General features: G+C 43.9%; 1 protein-coding gene across 6 annotated transcripts; it reads left to right on the plus strand.

Moving 5' to 3' along the window:
* The first annotated feature begins 1,619 nt into the window (after positions 1-1,619).
* Positions 1,620-19,179, plus strand: MED11 (mediator complex subunit 11). 6 transcript variants are annotated; one of them, XM_069216677.1, is made up of 5 exons: positions 1,626-1,674; positions 5,285-5,412; positions 7,915-8,047; positions 10,930-11,060; positions 18,303-19,179. In XM_069216677.1, the coding sequence occupies exons 3-5, from the start codon at positions 7,963-7,965 to the stop codon at positions 18,441-18,443; spliced, it is 357 nt and encodes a 118-aa protein (XP_069072778.1). In that variant the 5' UTR covers positions 1,626-1,674; positions 5,285-5,412; positions 7,915-7,962; the 3' UTR covers positions 18,444-19,179. The 6 variants fall into 6 exon arrangements, with proteins under 6 accessions (XP_069072780.1, XP_069072778.1, XP_069072776.1 ...); XM_069216676.1 differs by having other exon boundaries at positions 1,664-1,746; XM_069216679.1 differs by lacking the exon at positions 5,285-5,412 and having other exon boundaries at positions 1,620-1,674.
* The last annotated feature ends 3,600 nt before the right edge of the window (positions 19,180-22,779 follow it).

Consider the following 22,779-nt stretch of genomic DNA (forward strand, 5'->3'; position numbering starts at 1 on the left):
TTTCTATGGTCTCTGACCACAGGTGCCCTTCCCTGCCCCCATGGACACCCATCCCAGGTAAGTAGAGGTAAGTATATATATATTTTTTTTTTAAGTGGCATAGGGGGGCCTAACTTTGCCATCCCCCGCCCTACATGCCACTGTGCCCAATGACCATGCCAGGGGACAGAGCTCGCATGGGCATGGCCATGGGGCAGGGGGGGCATGACTCCTGTCTTTTCTAAGACAGGAGTCATTTCAATGGGGGTTTTGCGTCAAAAAATGGCTTGGGTCTGGTTAGAGCCATGATTTTTTACTCTAACCTGACTTGCACCATTTTTTTAAGCACAACCCCCATTCTTCCCTATGCCTGCGCTGCCCGGTTAGAGTCATTTTAGATCAGTCATGTTGCATCAGTGTTTCTTCACCCTAATAAGTCACTTGAAGCTGACAATCAAAGCCTAAAGGTTTCTGAGGATCTTAAAACATTACCCAATGCCTTTCTCGTGGAAAAACTTTTCATCAGGGGTAAATCTGAATGAGTTCCGTAACCAATAGAAGCCAAAATCTGATCACGAAATGCAGGCTCTGCGAACCAGAAAAAAGCTAAACCTATGTGTGCAAGCAGGTCACCAATGAAGGAAGGAGCATACACTAGAGCTACTAACCTACCATTTTGCAGAGGCCTACAGGAATCAAATGCTCTGGAATTGAGTGGAAGCAGTGCAAGCTGCCCTGGTTTCGAGGATGAGCACAGGGGGAACTCTTGCAATGCCTGTCTAAGTAGGAGAAAAACTGTAAGGGTGATCTGCTTTAGGGAAAACTATTGGCCATTGTTTATTAACATTGATTTATAGCAAGATCGGGGGAGGGGGATGCTTTCTTGATTCCTCTCTTTGCGTGCCCCTAGTGTCCTGCCGCTCTTCTCGCTGGCCTTGGAGGTTTTTGTTTTGCTCTGACGCTTCTAGCCCCCTTCGGGTGCGGGACATCGCCCTCATACGGGAAGTTAAAGCCCTGGTGCAAACTTGGGGGCGCAGGCACTCGCATTCAAGCTTACTAGCAATAGTTAACAATTTGAAAAGACAAGCATAGCTTGAATCCTAGACCAGAGCAGAGGACAATATCTAATAAAAATATATTAGTAAGCTTAACAGTACAAACAAGAGGACAGTGTGTACCTATCCCTATAAGAAAAGAAGATGCTTGTTTGGGACAAGACAGCTTTATGGCCTTCTAGCCTCGCGATTAAATGCAGCGTTTGATGGTATTTTGTAGTTTTGAGACTCATGGGACAGATAGTCCTTTGTTATTATATACTCCTAGGAATTCGTGTTTTTTTTTTTTTTTTTTTACTTTGCTAATGATTTTGTAAATAAGGAAAAGAAAGCATAATCCTCGCCTTCGGTCCTGACATCATTTTCGGTTACAAGAGTACTGGAAAAGAGTGAGTTTATAGCGCTTAAAAGGTCAACCAATAGGATATGAGGAAACAGACAAGCGTGGTGAAATTGGCATTGGGGTGGTCATCAAATGGTTATTGGCTGTGAGGCTTCGGAGACTATACCCTGGTCTAGGATTGGCTGCAGAAAACTTGCTAGTTGTTGTTCATTGGCTCCACGGTTTGCTCCGTGCAAGGTAGACAGCCATACTATTTCATTCCGCTTGAACAAACCGGAAGGGTCACACAGAATAGACGTGAGTAGCTCTCGGGGCGGGCTTTTTCATTGGACTTCCTTCACAACATCTCCTGTTACCTGCTGCATGAAGGTACAGTCCCGCTCGCACCCTAGCTCTGGCTGTGCCTCTTGTGCTCGCAGGTGTTAGTGCAACAAAAGGGGCGTGATGGGCGATGATGTTTGTCTCTTCCTCGTGTCACCCTGACTTCACGGTTTGCACTACATTAGGTCTGCTGCTCTGGTTATATGCCTTTACTACCTCCGGTGTAAGAAAATAAAGGTGGATGGGGACGCCGGGGCACAAGTCCTCAAAAATTAAGTTGGGGATGGGGGACAAAGGTAATTTAGACAGTGTGTACGTGACATCACGGCGTGCGACATTAATGCACGTGAAATCGCATGTGGCAACAAGGGAAGTGGCAACTGTAAAATAAATAAAGAATGTTATTTAAACGGCTATTCGCGTAAATACCCTTACAGTCTGATAAAGCTGATATTCTTTATCAAACATTCTTACAGTGTATGCTCTTTTACATAGAGATCGAACTAAGTCAAAAGCCTGCTTGCAAATGGTAGTTTCTCTTAGTGATAAGCTGTGTGCCCTTGTCCCCCACCCCTCCACTGCCTTGGCACCTAGGTGTGAGGCTGCAGATCGCTCCCAGACAGGATTGTACTCGCGCAACCAGGAGAGCTGGTTTCCGTTAAATCTTTCGAGCCCCGCTGGAGGAGAAAATAAACAAGCATTTACAAAGCCAGTAGGTTTCACCCCTGTGAACTCTTGTTTTTGTCAATGCATTTAGATATGTTACACAAATCAGCTTGTGCTGCATGTCTTAAAGTTGAAAAAAAAAACAGCATGACGCTTTCAATGCATATAACTGAGCCACATCATAGCTTAACGTTTTTTATTTTTTTTAATTAAAAAGCTGTTATGCAGACAGCGCTGACCCTGTCGTACTGCTTTTTATAACATTAAGACATGCTGCATTGCAAGAGCAAACAGTGACAAAGCCAATAGACCTTGCACAGGTGGAACCCATTAGCTGTGCCAATGTTTGTTTTATTTACAATCAATCAATCATTTGTAGATCGTGCTACTCACCCGCTAGGGTCTCAAGGTGCTGATATGGGGGGAAGGGAAGGATTGCTGTTGCTCAAATAACCAGGTCTTGAGGTGTTTCCTGAAGGTCAGAAGGTCCTGGGTCTGTCGTAGGTGGACAGGGAGGGAGTTCCAGGTCTTGGCGGCAAGGTGGGAAAAGGATCTGCCGCTGCTGTAGTTCGGTGGATGCGAGGGACGGTGGCGAGGTTGGCGGGGGTGGTGGATGGGAGTGTGGAAGGTGAGTCGCTCGTTGAGGTAGGCAGGGCCAGCGTTGGGGAGAGCTTTGTGGGCGTGGATGGGGAGTTTGAAGGTGATCCTCTTGTTGACAGGGAGACAGTGTAGGTCTCTGAGGTGGGCTGAGATGTGGTTGAGGTGTGGCATGTTGAGGATGAGGCGTGCGTAGACATTCTGTATACTTTGCAGTTTCTTCTTGAGCTTGGCTGTGTTTCCAGAGTAGAGAGCGTTGCCATAGTCCAGTCTGCTGCTGACGAGGGTGTGGGTGACCGTCCTTCTGGTTTCGGTGGGGATCCATCTGAAGATCTTGCGGAGCATGCAGAGGGTGTTGAAGCAGGAAGATGAGACGGCGTTGACTTGCTGGGTCATGGTGAGCGATGAGTCTAGGATGAAACCTAGATTGCGCGCATGGTTGGTGGGTGTTGGTGCGGTTCCTAGGGTGGCTGGCCACCAGGAGTCATCCTATACAGGGCGGTCGGAGCCGAGGATTAGGATCTCTGAGTTCAGTTTAAGGCGGCTCTTCTCCATCCAGTTGGTGATGGCATGTAATCCTTCGTGGAGGTTGGTTTTGGCGGTGGCGGGGTCCTTGGTGAGTGAGAGGATCAGCTGGGTGTCGTCGGCATAGGAAACGATGTTGAGGTTGTGGGATCGGATGATGTTGGTGAGCGGTGCCATGTAGATGTTAAAGAGGGTTGGGCTGAGGGAGTATCCTTGGGGAACGCCGCAGATAGTCTCGGTGGCTTCAGAAAGGAAGGGAGGGAGGCGGACTCTCTGGGTTCTGCCGGAGAGGAAGGATGTGATCCAGTCCAGGGCCTTGTGGCGGATCCCTGCGTCGCAGAGGCGAATGCAGAGGGTGTGGTGACAGACGGTGTCAAAGGCAGCCAAGAAGTCCAGGAGGATGAGGGCAGCGGTTTCGCCTTTGTTGAGCATGGTCCTGATGTTGTCTGTTGCGGCATGAGAGCGATCTCAATGCTGTGGTTCCAGCGGAATCCGTATTGGGAGATGTCCAGCGTGTTATTGTCCTCCAGGAAGCGGGTCTGTTGGCTGTTGACGAGCTTCTCGATGACCTTTACCGGGAAGGGAAGGAGGGAGATGGGCCAGTATGTTCTTGAGATCTCCGGGGTCTGTTTTGGGTTTCTTTAGCAGGGCATTGACTTCGGCGTGAAGTCAACAGACTTTACTGTGCCGATGAAACCTGAAAAGCATGATTTGGTGGAAGCTGCTGCTGAGAGGCCGCTCACTGTGAGGAGAAGATGGGTATTGTAAGGAGAGCAGAAGATGAGGACTTGGAGGAGTGAGGGCATACAGACATTCACTGCACAATAGGTTTTACTGTCTTGTGGGTGGAACCATGCCAAGAACAGTAAAAACAATAAAAATTAATCACAAAAACAATTGTTATTGAAGTCAGATCACTCGAAATTGCATGTTTAGATGAGGAAAAAAAAAGAGGGTGAATCAGGGTCATAGGCCCTCCGTTGGCACAGCAGGTGCTGTGGCACCAGGACCCAGAGCCTAGGCCTGCCTACTGAACTCTATTGTATTTCATCATATAAAACAGCATTCAAACAGGTGGAATCTGTGACCTTCAGCTCGGCAGCTGGTGCGACAACCCATTCTGCTGACTCGTTTGTCTGTTCGGTCATTTTGGTGTTCTCAAAAGATTGCAGGCCACTGCACCGTCGATTTTATGTTGCTTATCCAATAAAAAAGGCACCCCTGGAGGGAATTCCGACTGACAACTCACACGTGGTTTCTGTTCGAGCCAGCTGTACCATTTATGTGTGTATTTGACTATATGTAATTTCCACCTACACAAAGCACCTGAGAAATCGAGCATTTGAATATCTGACATTTTGTTGGTCCATTTCCACGGACTCTTAAGACGACGGCGCATGCCAGCCTTGTACTCCAGCAGAAGGCACCAGTGGGGGCGACCTGAATATACCTCTGTCTCCATGCATGAATGCCTTCTCGTCTGTTCAGGTATGTGCTGTTTCAATGCGCTCTGAAGCGGCCCGCAGACTAGCGCTATATGAATCCACTAATTCCACGAACGTATGGCTCGATTCGTCAGTACATTAACAAACTGACTTGTAGCTCTTGTTTAGCTGGTCCGACACAAGTGGTCTTGAAATGCACTGTACCCATTCTTATTTTTTCACATTTTTTTGCATATGGCTGGGTCCAAACTTGGGTGGTCAAAAAATAAATGTATTAAACCCAGATCTCTGTGTTGGGGGTAAATGTTTGCATTATTCAGCATTCAGTCCATCATCTGTTCTTTTTGCTTTAGTTGCCCTAAATGACAAGGATATGCCCAGACTTTGGTCCCGTGCTCACTGCACCGCTGGATTCTAGCTAGCCTGGCTGATGAGAGGTGATACCCCAAAACAGGTCACAGGATTCTTGTTTCCAGTCCAGGTAGGACCTGGCTTGGCACTTCAGGCTGGACTGGTACATGGGGAGATGGGTCAAGTCTGATTTGCATGTGGCTGGGTCTAAACTGTGGTGGCATGGTGGACAGAAAAACGATAAATTAAACCCAGATCTTTCTGACTGGACGTGAATATTCTCATTGTTCAGCATTCCGTCCATCATTTGTTCTTTTTGTCAATACATGTGGAGCAGAGAAAGAAATGTGAGGGGTATGTAGTGATGTTTGGAACACAGACACCAATACTGTGTAGCTATGCCAGATTTTGGCAGATAATTGAACTCCAGCTATTGGATGCATAATGTGCACAAAGTGATCTTTAAATAACTCCTCAATGGAGCTCCTAACAGTCAACCAAAAATATTTTTCAAACCATATATTTCTGTTTCAGTATTTTTAAATATTTTTTGGCATGGGGGTGCATGTTGGGATGCAAATGCGGCCTCTGCCCACTACTGCACCCATTGTGTTTATGCCCTACATTTCAAAGTCATATTCCACTCCCTTTCTCCTCATGTAGGTATCTACCCTTACTTTTTGAACCTCTTCTTCAACATGGAGATTGCAAACCCTCCTACAGTCTTGCTGGTTCATGATTTTATTATGAGTATTATAACTTATCTACTTCTTGTTTTTTCATACCTCAAAACCAAAAGTACACTACAAAATAACCAATGAAACTGACATTAAATGTTGAACATAACTTGTAGTTTAGGAGTCTAGGAAACTGACATTAAATGTTGAACATAACTTGTAGTTTAGGGGTCTAGGAAACTGACATTAAATGTTGAACATAACTTGTAGTTTAGGAGTCTAGGAAACTGACATTAAATGTTGAACATAACTTGTAGTTTAGGGGTCTAGGAAACTGACATTAAATGTTGAACATAACTTGTAGTTTACGAGTTATGTTCAACATTTAATGTCAGTTTCATAGACTCCTAGTTTAGGAATCGTACGGGCATCCCTGATGCAAAGTGTCCTAGTTTCACACACACTTCCAAACAATCACCAAACTTAAATAAAAGTGGTCAGAGATTGTGGTTAAGTATTCCTTGCATTGCTGTCAAACCTCCGTTATCGTCAAAGCGCCAATAACATTGTGGTTAATAGGCCCTCTTATGCTTTCTTCTGGCCACTTGGATGCAATCACTGATACATAAAGCTTCTCACTCAGATTTTGAAATAAGACCAACAACTTTCTGGGTGCTAGGAGTGTTGTCTCCAGGTCTGTTTGGAAAGGAGTATTTGTTTGGCTGTTTTCAGCATTCTTCTGATCAGTCATTTGTCTGCTGGGTATAGGTGAGGGGTTAGATTACCTCATGCACTAAGTAGTCTAGTCATCTATGTTTTCCACCTGTGGGTTTTGATCCCGAAAGAAGCTGGTTTGGACTGGTGGAATCTGTACTTCACTGTGGGACTGGAGGAGCCTGCGCTTTAACTCACTATGATCTAGTGAGTGGGCTCCCTATGTTCCTTTGTTGAGTAGGAAAGGAAACTGTGGCAGACGCATGCCCCCACAACCCCGGATGCATAGCGGGTCAGAAGCTTAGCTGATCCTTCCATAAGCCTGGGGTCTTCACCCCCCGAGTCAGCCTGCACCCAGTTGAAGAGCTACTCCTAAATATGACAGACTTGAGTAACCATTACATTTTCTCTATCAGCATTGCATTTGAAACACAGAGACTGGACCTCTGTGGCACAAAGGCATACTAAGGGAGATAGATCCCTGTACTATAGGACGAGTGCTAACCTGCAGTGCTTAGAAGCTGTGAGCAGAGATATGCATTCACCATCCCTGTATGTGAGGGCTGTTAGGGGCACATTCATTGGAGATGAATTGGATTAAAAGGGGAATGAACTGGAGATGGGAAAGTAGGAAATCGACTGCTTTAATTATTTACAAGCTCCTAGTCTTTTACGAGCTCCTGATCCGTAGGATGGAGAACATTATATACTAGAGTATTTCTAAAAATATGATAAAGCTGGTAATGGATTGCATTCGTCTTATTGTTTGACAAAAAAGTTTAGTCTCTGTCCATTAGAACAGTATTTCATATATTGCAATGGGTTTTTCCTGTTTTGTCGTCCAGCACGAGATAATGGCTGGAATCCAGTAGTTGGAGAAGTTCCCCTTGGTTTTCTTTGTTTGTCTTTTACACTTTATTTGCAGAGCTGTGTTCACTTGCCCGTATGTGAGCAGCTCATCAACTACAAGTGTGTTCTTTGCATTCCGGTAATTGTTTCCCTTCATTTATAATAGTGTAAATGAGACTACACTTATCAAAATGCTAAAAAGAACCTGGACTAAATTAGCAACTGAAGCATGGACCCAGGAAAAACAATACCGACATATTTATGGAGATGTTCCACACTCACTGCAAGTGCTTCTGTTGTCAAACTTACTTGTGTGTTAGATTGATTACACTTATGCGCTACTAACTACTCCTCCAACCCACCAACTCAGTTTCATTTTTTTTTCTTGTTAGGATTGGAAAACTGTTGGCTAGTTCTCGTTTTTCTGTGACACAGGTGTCATGGCAACTTACAACCTGGCCAACGAGAGGCTTCGAGTGCTAGAGGAGATTGAGAAAGAGATCGCGTCAATTCTGCAGAGTGCAGGTAGGCCATAACTAGTTGACCAAAGACAGGAAGGGGTAGTCTGTGGGATTTTGCTGGGCGTTATCTGGGAGATTTTATTGGAAGGTGGGATTTAAGAAAGGGCACCCGTTTATGGACCACAGACAAGACAGCCAGGCCTCTGTTTGGCGTCCCATGAACGTTGTCAAAATAATAAGTTGTCCAATCCTTAATTACTAATCACAAAAAATTGTGACATGCCTAATCTCTGGAGTTTTATGAACAGTGATATCGCCAGTATTAGAAGTGTGCGAGACAATAATGAACAGAGAGAGCAAAGGCAGCTCAGGACTGGCTTCAAGAGTCGTTGAACGGATCGCGTCATGAAAATATTTGGCATGTATTTCATGCAACAGTTCTCATGTTAGAATATGATACAGTGTCTTCAGAATAAACCAAAAGAAAAAAAGTATATTTAACACATTGAAGCGTTTCTCATTTGTACATCAGATTATATCTCCGCATTGCAAAGTATTGATTAAGAGTGACTTTTTAAAAATGCACTGAGACAATGCTGTAATTGAACTGAGACAAGGCAGTTGTCATGTGTACACTATGCATGGCCTAAATTGTTATTTATAGATGGGTCAACATTATAGGCTATTAAATCAAACACAGAATTAATTGTTTACAGCACACATCCTGAACTCGCATATTTGAAGGTTCTCTCTTTGAAAATGATACATAGGAACGGGAAGGTAGTTCACAAACGCTTTCTAACCAATGGTACATCTTTTGTCATTTCTGTTATGTCCCCTGACAATGTAGGGAGAGAAAGTTTGCAGAGGGTCCCCTGGGGGTGTGGTGTGGGGAGGGGGCAGATGAGCAGAAGCACAGTAAACGTGAAAACAGAAGACTAGGTCCATCTCTTACAAAATGGTGCCCCATTCAACAATGTAGCAGGATTAAATGATGTTTTAAAAACACCTGTGAACTACTTTTGTTTGTCGTTAAAATTATCATCATATACTCCAAAAAATGAAAGATTCACAAAAATAGTCACACAGATTAGCACATTTGAAAAAAATTCGACTGTCGTTTCAGTAATGTACTGAATTTGAGGAGACACCAGAGTGTAATATCAGGTGAGTATGCTGTCAGTGTTGCTGTCTCTGCAAGGCTCTGTTTCTAGCAGGAGTGTGCCAATTAAATCCGCTTGGGAGAAAGGACATGACCAGCCTTATCTCCCGGCAGTCCATTTTGAGGGTATGTTTCCTCCGTGGTTCATTAGTCAGCTTATTTAGCTGTCCACTACATTTGGGCAGCAAAAGAAAGATTTAAAAATCAGGAACCACTAGGCTCCCTCATGTGAGTGCCTGCTGCATTTTACCATGTGCTATTCTCTTCCCTCTGTTGCCTTAAATCAGTTCTGTTAGTTGCAGATGTTTTCACTTATATATGATCTAGGGTAGGGTCAGTAGGATGTTGGCAAATAAGCTTGTGTTACTATAGTGTGATCATATGCAGGAACACTACTCTCCCTTAACAGACAGTGGCAACTGCTTCCAAAAGGACACCTATCTCAGCTTTGCTAACCAAGACTTTGATGTATTGGCCCACATGACATCTCCATCAATTCTGCAAAAAAACATGGGGGAAAGGAGGCATATTTGTCTCATCCTTCTAGATAACACCCAAAGTTCTGAGATAACTTGACCATGCTGTGGGGACCGTTTCCAATAATCACATCCAGGCTATCCCGTTTTCTCAAGTGCCCCAAATGGATAAACCCACCAGATTATAAAAAGTCAATTTCCTTTAGGAATGATGTGGCTGCTGATTGAGTGCCATCTTTGGAAACACTGGCAGTGAAATGGAAAAGCCTACACTGATAAACGGATGTGTGGTGGCCTGGTGCAAAGCAACTTTGTTCCTTCATGCATTAGAGTGGTAAGACATTCATCAGTTTTGTCAGCTGATTTAACCACTTTCTTGCAAACTAAATTTACCATAGACAATGGCACAATGTCTTTTTAAGGTTTCCCTCATGGTCGAGGGCAAAAATCCTCCATTTTGCTGCTACATACAGGGACTATATAAGCCCTTACAGCCTACCTCCTGTTGCTTGGGACTCAACCCCCACCCCTCCTCAGCCCCTTACCCGTTTGGCTCCCCTTCTAAAGTCAGGAAGTATGGTCCATTCTTCAGGAGGAATACTTCTCGCCACCTGCAGATTACAATGCCAGGCTCCTCCGCTGCTACCTACCACGTGAAATAGACACTGTGGCATAAAACACCATCGAATGGGAGAAGGACTAAGAGAGAGTGAATGTCCGAGCCCGAGGAATACAATGGTGAAGCAGACTCCAGCTTGTAAACTGGGTCAGACGCTTCCCTACTTCCAAGACTTTACTGGAATGTTTGACTGGTCTCTTTTCATGCTTGGTGCACTTGTATCACTTGTCACAGTATCTCTGTCCTCTGCAATTCAGATTAACCAAAGGAAAACATTTTCTGTACAGAGAGCTAATTTGCACCACTGCATTCAGAGAAGCAAGGTGCTTCACAATAGGTAACATTCAACAATGTTTAGACTGTTCTTCGGTTGATTGAAAGGCTTTCCAAGCCAGAATTAAAGTACAGCGGTTAGCATCTGTTGTATCTGTGTGCCTATGCTCCCTTAGTACATGATTTGCCTTCTGAGGTGATGCAATCCAAATGGATGTTGCTTAGTAAACGTTTGGTGGTGGAAGGATGTTGTGACTGTTGAAGGAGCCCTATGACCAAACATATTAGTGCTGGAGGCTTCATAAGGCAGTCGAGCATGAGTGAGGGTTCCTCTGGAAGTAGTTTGGGCAGGGGTAAAACACTAAGCTTTAGATCAAGTTTGAAAATGGTTCCGATTTACAGTCTCTGCTTTTTAGGCAATGTAACTCTGGAGCTGTCCAAGGAGAAACCAAATGAGCGCCTCATGGACCGCCATGCCTCTCAGTTTACTTCCTCTGTCCAGAAGGTGGAATCAGAATTGTCGGGCCAGATCCGCTATCTCACTCAGGTTAGTAACAAAGGCTATTTTTGTCATCTTTAAGTTTTGAACCATTTTTATTGAGTTTCATAAAAGGGTAAAAGTAGCTTATCTAAGCTTACTTGCACCCCAACTGCTCCTTGACCTCTTCCACCCTCTCTGCTTCTAAGAAGCTAGCGGACAATGCATCCTTAAGATGAAACCCCCAGTTGCCCACTCCCCTCCGCTCCTTAGCCCTCTCAATTCCAGTGTCTGTGGCATAAAAGCCACCCCTCTAGTCTTGCAGGTTCCTAATGTGTGCTTGGGATGTCAGTTTCTCCTTTCCAGAAGATCATTATTTCCATCTGTCTCACCGTTTGCTGATCAGTTATTATAACTTAGCTTGTGTTCGGATTATTCTCTAGGATGTTCAGCACTCTCAAACAGTCGGGGCACTTCATTCCTCAAAAGTCCTTTAACATGTAGGTGATTAATAGCTGTCATTGTTACTGGGGTGTTCTCTCCTTTCCGAGTGTCACCTGGTATAGATTGTCCATTGCTAGTATACGACACATTATCTTAAGTCATGCGTCTACCGTTGGTGGCCCCCAAGAACCCCAGTATCTCAAAAACGTGTTTTGTGGGTGAGAACATGATCTTATTTGGCCATTCCTCACGTGTAGTGGGAGGCTTAACCCTGCTGGAATGGCCAGAATGGTGACCTCTAGTTATCTGCATATAGCAGACCCCATGAAGTCCTCGATCACTGCTAAACCCTCATCAGTAATGTGAGTCTTACTTCAGGAGTATAGAGTAGGTGCCGGCGTTCTAACCTTGCAACACTCTCCCCAGTAGTTACCTAATCTCATTAGGTCTATCTTGTGTATAACACCATAGGTGTTATTGTTTCCTTACCATTTGCATGAGCAGCAAACTTGATTGCTTTTATCATGATATCCTTCCCCTGCTTCTCGTCTAGTTGCGTCCCCAATTCCGTTCACTGAGGCCCATTGAAAGGTTATCTGCCCCTCTTGTCTCTGGCCTGGTGAGTAGTTGGGATGCATTGACTCGTCACCCTCTAGTATAATCTTTGCACAGAGTTGGCTGTCTAGTTGCTCCATATTTAATCTGAGGGTGCACAGTTTGCTGTTATTTCCGGTACCTAAAGCCTAAAGTGTTCCCTTTCTTCAGGCTCAAAGTCTATCTCTGCTTAATAAATGATTTTTTATACTCCTTTTTAAACATGCACCATTCGCTCCTGCTTTTTTTCCAGGAGCTATAACGTTTCCTATTTATTCTTTAGAAACCTTCTAGAGTATCCCTTATCAGGGTGAATGGGGATGGGAATGTCATCAGTCCCTTTCTCATCCCTACTTGATCGCATGCCCTCATTATTGCCTGTTTGAATGGGAAAATGTATAGTTGAGTAACTCAGTTTTTTTTGTAGCTAGAGTATCCCTCAAGGCGCTCTGCTGGATAGAGAGCAATCAGTAATGCCCCCGGTTCTATACATTTTTTTTTCTTGTCTGTTCGTCCAAGAATTGGAGTTGGGCTGTTCCGGTAGCATTGTCATAGGTGAGCCATGCCCGGCCCACTCCATAGGTCTCATCCGTGTTTATTGCTTACTTTACTTGAAGTGCATCGTAGCCATTGTATCCTGTCAGTAAAAGCGCTGCATGTTTCCAGCTGACTATTTCGGCTTTAACTTCTGTATAGAGCTCAGTTATATTTCTGTCTCTAGTTTCAAGAATTGTGTCGGCCAAGTTGATACGTACATAATTTAGAACAATTTCTAGGCATTGGAATTGGTGGTAGTGGAGGCTAGGGGAGAGGGGGGTTAAGCTTTTCCATCTCTTTTGCAACAAATTAAGTCCTTCATATTTTGAGCTGTTGATTTTATAGCTGACACCTTGTTCTAAGCCTGTTATTCTGGTAAAGACTGTTCAGGTCCAAGACCGAGGGCAAGATATCCTTGAGAAATGTAGTTAATTTGAATTAGTTTGACCACAGTATAATGCCTTTTATGTTTCTTTGTGCATCTACACTTTGTGCAAAGGACTATGGGGAAAGGACGAAGAGTGGAGGATACCTCATTCTTGTCCCCCTCTGAATTGGAATCCTCTGTGACCTCCCACTAAATCACACTCGGGACGGGTACTTTAGCCTAGTAGTTTCCATCTAAGAAACCGTTTTCTGGAGCCCTTCCTCAGTGTCTTCCAGAAGAGCCCAGTCCTTTCTATCGAAGGCTTTCTCTGCAGCTCAATAGGTCTGCAGCAGTTCTGACCAGATATCATCTGAAAAGTCTTTTTGACAGCGGACAGACCAGGTTCTAAGCTGTAGACGCTGGGTGGGTTTGAAGAATAGTTTGCCTATAATCATCTGATATAATCTGGATATCAGCCGTCTATAGACACCCCACTTAATTTGTCATGTGTTAGGGAGCTGTGGGGCAGTTACTTTTGTTGTCCTCCAAGCACATGGCCCAGACAGCTGTCTGTACTTCCAGGTCTGATAATTCGCAATATTACATTCCTTCTGGAGGGAGGGGAAGTTTTTCAACATGGCTTTGTGGAAAAGGTTTCTGATGGTAAGGACACCTCTGGGCGATTAAAAAAGCCCATGAGATAGGAGCCTCCTCGATCCGTATGGCACATTGTGGGACACAAGGGGGCTGCTGATTGGAGAAATACGTTTTGTCCCGTGTATCTGTGAGTGATGTTAAAGATATGAAAGGAACAACGTAAGGCTGGGTTGATGGGCTCATGGGACCCTCTGAGCTGTTTATAAATGACTTTAGGCCCACTGCCTCATTCTGATGGCGGCACGCTGTAGTTTCCTGGTCCGACATTTCCAGGGCTATGTGAAAATGATAAGCCAACTGCGATAGTTGATGGGCCACATAGTAGTGGTCAGTGTTTGGAAGGCGTGTTTTGGGGAGGTATAGGCCGTCTGAATTGGTATCCGGGTAGAGTTTGGGCGTGGCCAGGCAACATCTATCTTGGCCCCAAACAAAGTGTTTAATAGCTTGGTCAGTTTTCCTCAGAGTCTGCTTCCGTGAGAATGCCAAATACTTAGTTATACTGGGGTGGCGACTTAGCAGCTTTGAAATAAAGTGTGACTAAATAACAACCGAAAGTAATCGCAAGCTGAGGGGGCGTGCCTGTGCTTTGGGATCCGGAAATACAAGTGTCAAATACAAGGAGGTGGACACCTATCAGCACAGGTGTGAATGTTACAAAAGCAGAAAAGAGGCAGAATGCAAGGGAACAGGGCAAGCAGATAGCAAAGAAATGCTCAGAGTATGAAGAAGCACCTGGTCACTGTCCTGCCTGCAAATCCTAAGAGATGGGAAGCACAATCCCCCAAATGAGTAAAACTACAGGAGATCGATACACGAGGAGTGCTGTAACGCAGTGTTCGGGCTGAAGAAGCCTGAGAATAGGGAGAAAGACACTAAGCAAAGAACAGAGGGATGGGCACAGTGATCAGTATCTTTCCAAGATAGCTCAATGAACAGACACAGAAGAGGAAGATATAAGGAGAACAGCGGTTGGCGAGGGAGAGCCATTGGAAACCCACTAGAGAAAAACTACCACATCACACTAATTAAGAGTACTGTTTATCTCAGTCCAGAAGTTCTCCACCTTGAAGCAGAAACAAGGAGAAATAGCCACCTCAACCCCAAAAAAGAGGTTTAATGTGCCAGAGGGCACATTCCAGGTAATTTGCTAGCCGCAACTGCTGGAAGGTTACACTTGACAAATCATAAGATAGGAGAATATTAAGCCCTTCCTAGTCCCGGAGTGGCGAAAGGAGTAAATACAGTGGGTTAAAGAGCAACCACATTGTCCATCTGTGATCACTCAATGCACTAAAGAAATGACATAACAAATAAAGCAATCCCCCTCAGCCAAGATCCCCAAATCTACAGAATGCCAGACACATAAGTAAAAATAGAACACACCATCAAGGCAATGCTACAGACATCCCCAGACAGAAGGCAAAGACATCTCCCAAAGATCCAATGCCAGAGCAAACAAAGAGAAAGTTGCTTGTCACCTCAGAGACTGAAGATGAAGCAGTGACAAAGACATTTATGAAACAATTCTTCGAAGATCTGAAAGAAGAGCTAAGCGGAGTGAAGGAAAAGTTAAAGCAAAACTTAAGCCTAAAAGAAGGGAAATTAGGGAGCTGCTAAAGAGAAAGAAGAACTTGATAAATACTTTCAAGACCCATGCTAGGCACAAGAGCAACCAGGTGAATTCCCTCTCTCAAAGAGCTCATACGGTAGCACTTACGGGCAATTAATGACACACATCTCCTGATATTATAGGCAGAATACACAACTTGGAAGGTAAGGAGAAGCTGGTGCACAACCTAAGAAGAGCAGACAAGGCATGATGCAATGGAACAACCTCACAAACATGTCAAGTCCTCTCGTTGAGACTGCAAAACAGACATTGAAATCTGTGTGACCTATAAGCTTTGCCGGTGGGTTTTAGCTATGTTGTGCAACATGGTTAAGATTTGAAAAAAAAAGGGGCAGGTGGCCGTGACATACTACAGGTGCCTGAATCACACATGCATATGCCTACAAAGTGACGTGGTTGCATTTAAAAACATTTTTTGTTACTGACTAAATGTGCATCAGTAATTAAAAAGAATAGAAAAATGCTTTTGAGGGACGTGAAAGCAAAACGGGGGATGCCGAAGGGCACTGTTCCTCCACGTTACCGCTAAAAATGCTATCCCATATGTGCGACTTGGTCTAGTGCCCTTGACAGGCACAAATCAAACAAGGGTCAATGAAAGTCGCTCCATGAGACTCCCATTGACCTTGGTTTGATGTTTGTCTGTCACATGCACTAGGTCACACCAGTCACAGGTAGTGAGGTAGCATTTGCATCAGGACAAGTGGGATAATGCTGGGTGGTAGCTGGGTGATTCCGCAAGTTTATGTCACAAATGCAAGGAAAAGTTGCAATTTTAAGCAAAGTTTGAGGTTTTCAGTGCATTGTGGGAAAGTAAACTTGGTAGAATGTATGTGGGGCATACCAGCCTGGACACCCCTGGATGTCTAGTTTTGAGAAATGTCTGCGTTTGACAGATTTTCCTGGGTACCAGTCGGTCCCTGGCAAAGAAAAAAAACGCTGCTACTACATTGCCAAATGAGAAATGTTGATGTCTCCACATTGTATTTTGGGGCCTTTTTCTGTTGCGGGCACTAGGCCTACCCACACAAGTGAGGTACCATTTTTGTCAGAAGACTTTGAGGAAAGTATGTGGCTTCCCTCAGGGTCCAGAACTTTCCTTCACAGAAATGTGAGAAAGATGTGATTTTTTTTTTTTTGTCAGTTTGGATTCCGGGTAAAACAACCTGGTGAGAGCCACACAAGTCGCCTGTCCTGGATTCCCCTAACAAGCCGCCCCGTCCTGGATTCCCCGAAGTGTCTAGTAAAATATACAAGTTTGCTAGGTTTTCCTTAGGTGCCGGCTGAGCTAGGGTCCAAAATCTACAGCTACCCACTTTGCAAAAAACATTATTGAGTGGAAAGATGTATCTCCATATTGAGTTTTGGGCCATTTCATGTTGCAGGCATTAGGCCTATCCACACAAGTGAGGTACCATTTTTATCAGAAGACATGTGGCAGCATAGAATAGAAGGATATTTATTTATTGGCAATTGGATTTCGTTGTATTTGTGCCCTCAAATGTAAACCAGTTTGCAAGAAAGAAGTCATTTTGAAAAATACCCGCTAACTCATATGCTTGTTTGGGTACCCACAAATTCAGAGATGTACAAATAACAACTGCTCCTAAACTCCATATCCTGTGCCCATTTCAGAAATACATAGGTTACCATGATACCTATTTTTCAGTCCACATGTTTCACCATAATTATTGGTATATACTCAGTCCACAATGAAAAACCATTGAACGGTGCAGCTCAGTTGTTGGCTTCGGGTACCTCGGGTTCTTGGAGAACCTACAAACTGCGTATATCCCCAGAACCAAGAGGATCTAGCGAACGTAATGGCTCACTGCTTTTGTAAATGGGCCATCGAGACAAAGATACAGATGAAAACATTATCACTAATAGCTGTTTTTCCCCCACTCGGTTTTTTATATTTTTCTATTCCAAACAGTTAGTTTCTTTCAGAATAAATTGAGGGATCCACACACGACACCTTGCTGAATTCGTAATTTTGTCTACTTTTTAGAAATATATAGGTTTCCTGGATCACCCAGGGGTTTCCACACTGGTTGGAATCATGAAAAGGGGGCTGCCTCTTTGAAGAATGCCAAAACTGTAGTAAAAATTAGATGTTTTTTTTTTTTTGCTCTGCCTTTTCATGAAAGCTGAGAAGAGGGTGACTTTAGCACATTAAACCTCTCATTGATGCCATTATAATGAAGTAAAAAACATACTTTTATCCAGAGGTATTTTCCTATTTTTTTTTCCTTTAAAAACCCCTTAAAATGTAGCTATAATTTGGCTATTTTCTCAATCTCCTCCAGGAGCATTCACAAACCCTGGATGCCTTTAGAATCCCCAGGATGTTGGAATAAAATACTCTAATTTAGCATTTATAGCTTATTTTGACCAAATGTTATGAAGTCTTAAATGCGAACTACCCCCAAATACCAACAAGCATTTGCAATGCAACGGGCCTCACGTTTGCTCATGTTAGAGCTGATCGCGTTGTAAACTCCTAACCTGACTTTTCACCTATCGGCAAAAGTGCATTTATGTACGTAACCCTAAAAAGTGCAAATAACTATGTAAACCGCTTGACTTCTGCCAAGCGAAATCGCGCTCGTAAATTAGAGAAAAAGTAGTCCACAAGTTGGACAGAAACACTCTTTAAACCTTTCATGCAGTACAATGCAATGTAATGGCACTCTTAGTGTAGTGGCTACAATGTAATGACTTCCAATGCTGTGACTGGCAGCCCTGTATTTTTAGGTATCCGTGTTTCATTCTGGTTCTCGTTTTTTCCTCCTTTTCACTGTAGCTTTTGATCTTTCAAGGTACTGGTCAGCACAGGGGACAAGGGATGGAGGGGCAAGAGTTTGTTGATGGTCTCATTAGACAACCATTGTCATGTTGCGCTTTTGTGATTAACCACTAGATGGCGAGTATAAGCATAGCGCATTATGACCTGAAACTGCAAAATATTAAAGGTAAGTAAATGTTTTTTCCAAGTCTCTGTGTTTTATTCTCCTGTACTGTTAGTGGTCTGGTGATACCCAACACCTTTCTCTTATCTGTCCTTTTCTCACCAATGCAGGTAGCCACAGGACAACCTCATGAGGGCTCTAGCTACTCGGCCAGAAAAGATTGCCAGATGGCACTGAATCGTGTGGATTATGCACGGGTGAAGCTAGGGGAGCTTTCAAGGACCTGCGAGCAGATCCTGGAGCAGCCCTAATGGAAGACACTTAGTTTTAGCTGCCAAGACTCAGCTGCAGGAGCTCTCATTGACCTACCGACCTAATGCAGCTGTGGACTCGAAGCACTTTTTGATTTTGCAACAGATTCTACAGAATCAGCAAGAATGGAGCAGCGCCTTGGAGATGTCGCTCGGAAGCAGCAGGTGCTGGAGTAAGCCAGTGTCGTCCTAGTAGCAACAGAGGGAGCATTATTATGGCACAGGTAGCACAGATGGTAAATCAGTGCAGACTTAAGTGAGCACACACCAACATGTGTTACAGCAATGCATTGTCTGTGATGGAAAACGAAGCGCACCATGAGTTCACTGTGAAGGATAATTTCAGACACTACTTTGGCAGTATTAACCTAAAGATCTCTCTAAGCACTGCAGCCTACGGGGACAAAGGTCCAGAGAATGTGCAACCTTTGCAGTGCCTTTTGGACGTTATTCACTCTGGGACCTTTCAATATATTTTATAATGGCTTTAATCCCACCCCCAACCTTGTTTCTCCTCTTTTCAGTTGACTATTGGAAAGTCTTTGCCTTGCATATCATGAGTTGTCGTCTGCAGATTCTCACTATTGCATTTCTCCAGCGTTTACACTGGAGAAATACTAACTTGGAGACTCTGGTCTGGAACAATACAGTCACTCTGCTGGTTTCTTGAAATTAGAAAGCCTTTAAAATCGATCTGGTATCCAGGATCGAAATAAATCTGGTGATATCTGCTGTTTTCAGTGACTCTTTTTGTGAAATCCTGTTTTTAGTCGTAATGTAGCCAGAACATTTACTGGGCATTGAAAGATATAGTTCATTCCCTTTAAATGAGTGGTTTGTGTCAGGTTTTGTGCATCGTGGACTGTGGCGATGGGTGACATCACTTAATTTTTGACTGGAACGTGTAACCTTTTCAAGTAATCGTGAAACAGGGCAGTGACTGCCAGCAGATTAGTAATGAACCTAACCTATCTCATGTGTGAGGTACCTGTAGAGTCCTTGAATCCGTATTTGTAAGAAATCTTCTCCATTCTCAATGTGATACCCTTTACAAAACTGCAGTGTCAATATATTATATTCCTCTTTACTCAATACACACAAGATGACCCAACCTGTACCCAGGTCACAGAAAAATACTTGCACTACATGAGTTACACCTCCAGTAATCTGATATGAGCTTTCTGTAGGTTCCAGCACTTTTATTGTGCTGCCAGCATCCACTCTTCTGCCTTTTTTCCATATTAGGTCGAGCCTAGGCAGTGCTCATGCGCTGTCTGCATGACCTGCTGTATTCAATCTATGGGCTTCTAAGTACACCCAATATTGCCATTCGTTCATTGTTGTGCTTGTCTTAAATGCTTCATTTTTATTGGTGCATTTTTCTAAATGTCCCCCCCCCCCCCCTTCTTTGTGTGCTTAGTTCCCTTCCATGATGCCAGCGTTGGTGCCACATAATGCACCAACGCTGGCATCATTTTCGAAAGGTTCAAAAGCTAGCTATAGAACCATTGGCAAAGCCAATAGGTTTCACCTATGCAAAATCTATTGGCTTTGTCAATGTGTTTTTTTTACATGTTGTAAAGCAGCAGTTGAGCGGTTGTGCAACATGGCTTTAAAAAAAAAAAAAAGAAGCGCTATGACTTGACCAGTAGTATCGTGTCGTATCACTTTTTTTAATATATACTTTAAGCCATGATGCACAGCAGCTCAACTGCTCGACAGTATGCAGGCAAAAAAAAAACATTGACAAAGCCAATAGAATTTGCATAGGTGTGAGCTGTTGGCTTTGCAAGTGCTTGTTCTCCATGTTTGTTGTAATTCCAGGTTCCCTGCTATCACCTGAATAATTAAATCCTAGTGTGCACTCTCTTCTTTACCAAGGAGACTGGCGATCTCCTCTGTGGGGTCTGATCTGGACAGGAGCCCTTCTTCTGCCTTTCAATGTGCGTTTGACACCGGCTACCCTCCTGCAAAGTTTGCAGGCCCTGACTAAACACAAAATACAGGACACGGCAAGCAAATACTGGCAAGCTCTACTACAGCATCTTTGCTGCTCTCCCCTTCCTTACATATTTAGTAATTCTGATATTGTGGGTCCTCTTTAAGTTTTGACTGCTGAGCTATTTCTCTTTTTTACTGTCTACCACGACATTTATGTATTGCTTTTTTCCAGGCTGCCATTCTCAGGGCTTGCTGTCGTTTTTAGCACAACTTCTATGGGCCGATTGCATCTCATGTAGCACCCACCAGTACTAATATAGTAATTCCTTTTTCTTGCCTGTTTTTCTATAGGGTTATACCTATCCTCTTACCTTTTCTTCCCACTGTATTTAATTCTTACTATATGATGGACTAATAAGCATCATTTTCCGCCTTTCACGCCCTCAATTTTCCAATGAATGTAACTTTCAATCCAGCATTCTTCTTTATCACTGCCAGTCTTCAGTTTAGACTTCACATCTTTATCCACTCAGGGTTTCTACCGGTAATGTGTTCATCCTGATGAAGACACCCTAAGTATCCTACCAGTGTTGAAACGTCACCGTTAAAAAAAATAAAAAGAAGAAATAGCCTGCAGTGAGGAGTCAGATGAGATAAGGCTAACTCTTACTAACTTCTCACCCATAAAGATGCTGCAACTGCTGGACTGTTACCTTGTCCCTTTGTTACATCACCACATTTGCACCAACATCCCTTGAGCACGGCACTCTCAACTCTTCGTGTATTTGTAGCATCTTCGAGTATTATCATAACTTTTTTAATGAGCCTTCCAATATAGTATTGGATTATCACTGTGTGTGGTTTAAGTCTCAGATCGATTTATTCTGTGTATTTGGGTCTAAATTCACGAGGTCTCCTAACGAAAAGTAATTCCTAAATAACCCCAAAAGAGCCACTGCCCCTAGATCTCTGTTTTTTATTTTCAAGTTCCTAGGGATATGGTTGTTTCCCTGTTTGAAATACTAGACATGATGTTCATTGGCTCGTAACTGAGAGTAATTAAGATGTACACTGTCTGACAGTCTTGACTGTCTAAATGACTAACCATTGCAAAACTATGCAGCATGACCTATATGCATTCGGGTTCCAAATCACTTGAAATAATAGAGAGGCTGGTTAGCCCATCTAATTCAGTTCAGGATAACAAGCGTCCTTTTTTCTGCCCAGGGTATTTAGGGTATCTGGCCTTCCATTTTTCAAATGTAGGTGGGCACGCATGTGAATTTTCTCTTCGGGGGAAAGGGTAGTCCTGTTTGTATCTTTAATATTTGGGCTACTGTTGAGAACAGTTGTAGATTTGTTGATGGTAGTTCTCTTCTTCCCTCTCCCATGAATGTCCCAGATGGCATCGTATGCTCCCCGTCTGCCCGCGGAGCCCATTGTAGCTTTGTGTTAGATTCATAAGACCAGTGATGAAGTGTGAGGCGAGAAGGGGAGACATAAAATGATGGCTGAGGATAAGGTCTGTTGCTTCTCCCTGAAGAAGAGATATTCCATGTGCTCATCACCTGGACCCTGTGCTCAGTTAAGGTAGAGAAGCTACTGCCACACTATCCACCACTCTAACTTTAGACAATCCACCTTCACTGTTATGGGGTGCCCCCATTGCCTTGAATTCCAAGACCCCAAAAGACATTCCTAATATTACAAGATGCCTCAACATCATTGACTGAGCGGCACGCTATAAGAGATGCACTTGAATTTGGTTGATGCCTCCGAATGTGTCAGTGTACCTCATCAACGCAGCACTATGCTAACTCCTTAAAAGGTTGGTGCTAGTGCACTAGGGAAACATTGAGCAAGGGGCGTCATGACATTTGCTGCACATCTTCCGAGTGTGACAGTGTGTCAGTCTTCCATAATGCAAAAACATGCTTTTGCTGTGAGGAGGTTGAAGTTGGCGACCAAAATGAGGAGAACTGTCTCCAACTGGCCATGGCGAACTGTCAGGCCCAGCTGCCAACTGCCGGCTTGGAAGACCTGCCACTTCCCATTCAGCCAAGATGAGCTGCAGATTCACAAGTTGTTGCTCTATGCCTTGATGAACATGTGTTCTTTGAGAGGGCCCCTCATGTGGCCATCAGTCCCGTAGGGGGTGACCATCGACACAGGCGCTTACGAAGACTCTCGGGTAAATTGCTTCGTTTGTTGCAGGTTGTCTGAGGTATTCTTCCTCCATGGATCATTTGCATCAACCCCAATAGCTGATGCCATGATGCATCTTGAAAGGACCCTCAATGTTTGCCTGCAAGACCAGCCTGAGATGCCAGATGCAGAGGTCACAAGGTAGCCTCAGCACCTGGAGTCCCTTGGACTGTATGTTCAAAGAAGGCTA

Source organism: Pleurodeles waltl, chromosome 12 (genome assembly GCF_031143425.1).
Source record: "Pleurodeles waltl isolate 20211129_DDA chromosome 12, aPleWal1.hap1.20221129, whole genome shotgun sequence".
Classification (NCBI taxonomy): Eukaryota; Metazoa; Chordata; class Amphibia; order Caudata; family Salamandridae; genus Pleurodeles; species Pleurodeles waltl.